Source organism: Jatropha curcas, chromosome 4 (genome assembly GCF_041381405.1).
Source record: "Jatropha curcas cultivar XTBG-Jc1 chromosome 4, XTBG_Jcur_1.0, whole genome shotgun sequence".
Taxonomy (NCBI): domain Eukaryota; kingdom Viridiplantae; phylum Streptophyta; class Magnoliopsida; order Malpighiales; family Euphorbiaceae; genus Jatropha; species Jatropha curcas.
Genome location: NC_143154.1, coordinates 26,117,598 through 26,122,830, shown reverse-complemented (window position 1 = coordinate 26,122,830; position 5,233 = coordinate 26,117,598). Strand labels below are relative to the sequence as shown.

Here is a 5,233-nt window from a genome sequence, read left to right as displayed (position 1 = left end):
GCTTTCACATTTTCCTGAAGAAAATGAAACCACGATCCAATGGTAGAAGGATCTGCCAGCCTAACAAGAATAAAATGCAAATACTGACACAGGAAATTTGCAAACTAAATAATGCTTCAAGATATGTTATTTACAAAAGAAATAATGCAAAACATCAATAAGGCTAGAAACTGCGACGGACACCACTCTTGAGTTTAAAAATTAGTGATATAAAGCAATCTTTCTTTGCCTGCTTAAGTCTCATCAGACCAGATATACAAACACCATAATAACAGCAATACTAGACAAAATCCAACAAGCTGCCTCTTCCCTATTATGCTCGGCTTCATTTAGGTGGAGTGTGATTGCGCCAACGATATGAGAACAACGCTTTGACGATAAGGAGATACTAAAACTTACCATGGGTGCATTTCACGAAAAATTAAAAGACATATCGGTAACAAACCGTACGATATCATGAATACATAGTTTACTTATGCTTCTTGTTTTGGCATTTTCTAAAACATTCCCTACTTCATGTAGATTAGTTACCAAATGCAAAATTACAAACAATTAATAATGCACTGACATTTAGATAATGTCTTAGACGTCATTACACGAATTTATTGGTGTTCTGTTATTTTACAACGAATACAAATGCCGTATCGCAAACTACACACTTGTCATGTTTATAGTTTAATGTGGAATTTGGAATATTTGAAAGATGCATATCAATATTTTCCATAACATACGTGCATATTTTTTTTTTCCTGTTCAAAGAAAAAAAAAATTCCATAACATAATTGTGTCATATTTTTTAATTGCCTATGTTCACCAATCAACATTGCCATATATTCAAAGCTTGATAAATTCATAAATTTAAACATGAAGACCTTGAAACCAGCAAAAGAATATGTAAAGAGTCACTAATTTACATGAAAATTCAAGACCATTGAACTAACAAAGGGATTCAAGCAAGAAAGCATTGTCAAGGCTGAATGCGCCAACAAAGGTAGATATAAGGAGTTTGTTTGGGTTAATGAGTTCTTTACAATTTATAAGGAATTTATTTACAAAGTCTAGCTTGACATGCTTGATAATTCTGTGGAATCAAATATGCTTTTGCAAATAAATTCTAAACCAGCAAGCTTAGAAATAAATTATATATTCATCTGTTCTAAATATTACTAATTCAGTCAATGTGTTCCTAAATCAGTTCAATGGAGGGAAATTAATGGTTTGTTCAACCTCTGAATCTGTGACAACCAACACAATGAAGCAGTAGCCAATCATACATAGGCAAGATAACCCTAGAAAAGAACATTTCACCATTAATGGAAACGATTATACCAAAATTCACTAACAGCAGAAGGAAAGAGCACGAAACAAAGGGAGAGCAATTGAATCATCTTGTAAATGGACTTACTATTGTGTTAGATGCGCAGAGCTTTCTGAAGGATACTGTATGCTGCAGATTGGAAATTGAACAATTCTGGGCTTCGACGACGTTGATTTCCATTTCTTTTTTAGTGAAATAATTTCAATCTCTGTATCAGGGCCTTTCCATTCTCTTTCTTCCATTTCTCAACAACCTGTCGTTTATTCTGGAAATTGTTTCTGTAAACCCCTACGGCTACGACTACCTACAGCCGCAGTCGTTTCAGCTTCAACAAGAAATGGAAAGAAAAAAACTACTAATTCATTGTAGTATGCAGCGTAACATCCCAGCGGCATGTCGTTAATCTAATTAGGCTTGGCTAAAGGCCAAGGTGTTGATGGTTTCTTTCATTTGCATTTGCTTCTATTATACTCCCTCGGTACCGAAATATTACTGTTTAAAATTTATGAATGGGAATTAAAAAATAATTAGTTTTCCCAAATTATAACAAAATCAATGATAATTATATCAAAATCAATGATAATTATCTTTTATCTTCACCCAAGAGTTAGTACTTATGAAAGTAGTTATTGTATCTAGTAGTTATTGTATCTATCTAATGTAAATAAGAGTAACATTCAAAGGACATCGGCTGTGTTTAGCAACAACTTTAAGGGTAACATTGAAAAAATACGTTGACTATGTTTGGCGAAAGCTTTTTAAGTGTTTTTAACGCTTATGAAGTTAAGATAGCGTTTCATGTAACGTTTATTCGGTGAAAAATGTATTCAGTAACATAACATTTAAATTTAACTCGTAAAACAATCAGTTACTAAAACAATAGTTAATCTTATCAAATAGATCCATCATTTATTATTTTTTAAAATACTCAAAATAACTTAAATTTTAGGATAAAATAATCACCCAAAAACAATTTAAAACGAGGATAAATTATTTGGGCATGGGTGCTAATTAGCTTGCTTGCACTGATGGTTTTTTTTTTTTTTTTCTATTTTCTTTATTACGCAATCTCAAGCTCGACTTGATAAAAATATGCATCAAAATATGGCTCGAGCTCGACTTGATAAAATTATGCTCATACTCGAATTCAATTAGTTTATAGTTTATAGTTACATGGACACAGTTTTCATCCATTAATAAAGGTAACATAAGAATGAACGATAAGGGAAAGATATGCCATTTACATTTACTTAAAATACATTCACAAAGTAAATGACCAAAACTCAATACCAATTGGGCACTATACAGAAATTAATTGATCACCAAATGAAATTAAATGACCCTCCCAAACACTAACTTTTATGTTATGTTACATTACAAAAGAGCCAAGTTAAGCTCTCAAACATATTGAAACCTCTCTTAACAACAAAAGGTTTGCCATTTCACTTCTTCAATCAAACTACTTACAGAGACATTAGCAATGATCACCACCAAAAATATATATATATATTTATATAAATACATAATATTTACACTATCGATAATAATTCTTGACACCCTCCAAAAAGATCCAAAATTCCCTCTTCTTGTTAAGTCGGCCGAGTTTGTGACTCTAGTGGCAATTTAGCTTCCTTCTATTTACACTTTAATTTCTTTTCTTTTGTTATGAGTTCTAAGCCATAGCAGGGATGCTGGAATTTTGGCGATCCCTGCTAAGGCAATCAAATCCTTCTACTCTAACTGCAGCTGGTTTAAGCCCAAATGTCATTCTCACGCATCCTCCTATGCGTGATGATGTTGGAGATGACAAACCTGAGGGTGATGATGGTATTGACATTTGTGACATTGGATTAAGTTTTTCATCTCCAAATCGGGCATCTTGGATTACAGGGTTAGTGGCTCTTGTAGGAGGAGACCCACAAAAGAATGGGGGTGATGAGGCTACCTGGTTAGTAGATTGTTCTACCCGATAACCATCCTGTTAACAAAATGAAGATCCTAATCAATATCAATGTCAATTCAGCACATACCTTTAATAACCGACAGAATCAATTTTGTGACAAAACATTAAAGGTCCATTTAATATGCTCACAAACATATGAGTATAATCACTATAAGGCCAAATTTAGCTAAAAAAGAAACCATAACATAACCACAAAAAGTGTTGGAACTTGGAGGAAACAACTTTAGTTCAGAAAATTAGTCTAAAAACAACATCCATCTCAACCAAGTTCGGATGTTCAATATTTATCCTTATCCACCGTAATTAAAAAAAAAAAAATTGAAGACAGCAATTAATAATTTACCTTCATTAGGATAATGTCCAGAAGATCTGCCCCGGCTTTCGCATCACACATCTCGGCTTGATGACTGTCATTCCAAGAAATCACACAAACATTAAGATTCAAAACAGTTGGAAAATTCAGTTAAAGGGGAAAAATCATTTAAAAACTAATTACCTCATTTGCCATCTCAAAGACCTTATGGGGTTGTTAGCCAGAATTCCAACTCGTCGAGGTTTCGGACAAACAACAGGACCCTTGGGATCATATATTGAAACCGAGCCTCTAGCCTCATCACAGGAGGCAATGGCGTTCTTCTGAAGATTAAAGTGATTCATCTTCAAATTTGCACAATAATTCTACAGTAGAACGCCTGCGCACATCAATAAATGCAAAAAAAGCTACTTAGTTGGCTTAAACGTTCTTGAAGATCAATAAATGGATCATTCAAATAGTGAATCTACAAAAGAACTTCTGATCCATAGCCAGACAGTGGTCATAAATCCAGATCCATTCAGACCAATAGATAAATACAACTCCAAATCTCCATATCATTGAAAATTTACCAATAACGCAACAATTAAGAAAAGTTTTATTACCCTTTCCTACTCTATGGATTAAATTAAAATTCCTTCAAATTTATTTGTTTCTCTGAAATTTCCTTCCACTTATCCACCAACCAAAAGATAAATTTAACAAATTCCATGACAGATCTAAGCACAAACCTTTGAATGAATTTTTTTTGTTTTCAAAAAAGAAACGCAAAAGGACAAAACTTTACCATATCAAAAGCAAAAAACGTACCAATTGAAAACAAATCAAGCATCACCATGATCTTTCAAAATCCAACCTTTTTTTGCCAAATAAAACCAAAGAAAAAGAAAAGGAATCGGTAGGAATAAGATCGTTAACCGATTAAAAAAAATGAAAACAGTTAAGGCTCATTAGATCTGATCAACAATTAGAAATATAAAGCTTTTACTTTTAATTACTGACTAAAACTATTGAGATTAAAGACAAAGCAGAAGCAAATACAGATCTGCATAAAATCAGCATAACTATACATGTTAGAGAAAGGATAGATTTACCGTACCTGGAGGAATCCTCCGGTAGAAGAAAGCCAGAAAAAGCGCCACGAGGAAGAAGAGGGGAAACGCGGAGCTGAGGCGAATTTATAGAGGTGGTTTTGGTTGTTGAGGAATTGGTATTGGTAATAATAGTCAAAAATGGATGCTTTTTTATTTTTTTTTATTTTCTTTTCAATTTAGGGAGTTTTGTTTTCTGATAAGACAAATATAGAAGGTTAGGGTTGGAATTTCCTCGCTCATTAATATATAGGTTTGATAAAATTAGGGAGTGTATTGATTGTTGGAAATGGAAATTTGAATTGATTTATATGGAAATTTTATTTTCACACACAAAATTCAATCGTTGAATACTTTTGAAACACGGAAATACATCCTTGTGTTTTCTAAGTGATTTTTATATGAAGATTAAAAGAATTAAATTTTTCTCAAAAAATAAAATATTACAGCATAATTAAGAATTCTTTTTTCATTTATCTTAAATTATTGTCACGTTTCTTTTTTTTTTTTAATAAAATCAGATTTTTTTATATATACATAAGAGGTTT

The 5,233-nt window shown here is 32.4% G+C and overlaps 1 protein-coding gene across 1 annotated transcript; it reads right to left on the bottom strand.

Moving 5' to 3' along the window:
* Positions 1 to 2,532: 2,532 nt before the first annotated feature.
* On the bottom strand, positions 2,533 to 4,848 carry LOC105638729 (uncharacterized). The gene is made up of 4 exons (XM_012222587.4): positions 4,694 to 4,848; positions 3,778 to 3,973; positions 3,625 to 3,688; positions 2,533 to 3,296 (listed from the first exon to the last, which is right to left on the bottom strand). Exons 2-4 carry the CDS (start codon positions 3,936 to 3,938, stop codon positions 2,991 to 2,993), a joined length of 531 nt encoding a protein of 176 aa, XP_012077977.1. The 5' UTR covers positions 3,939 to 3,973; positions 4,694 to 4,848; the 3' UTR covers positions 2,533 to 2,990.
* Between the last annotated feature and the right edge of the window lie 385 nt (positions 4,849 to 5,233).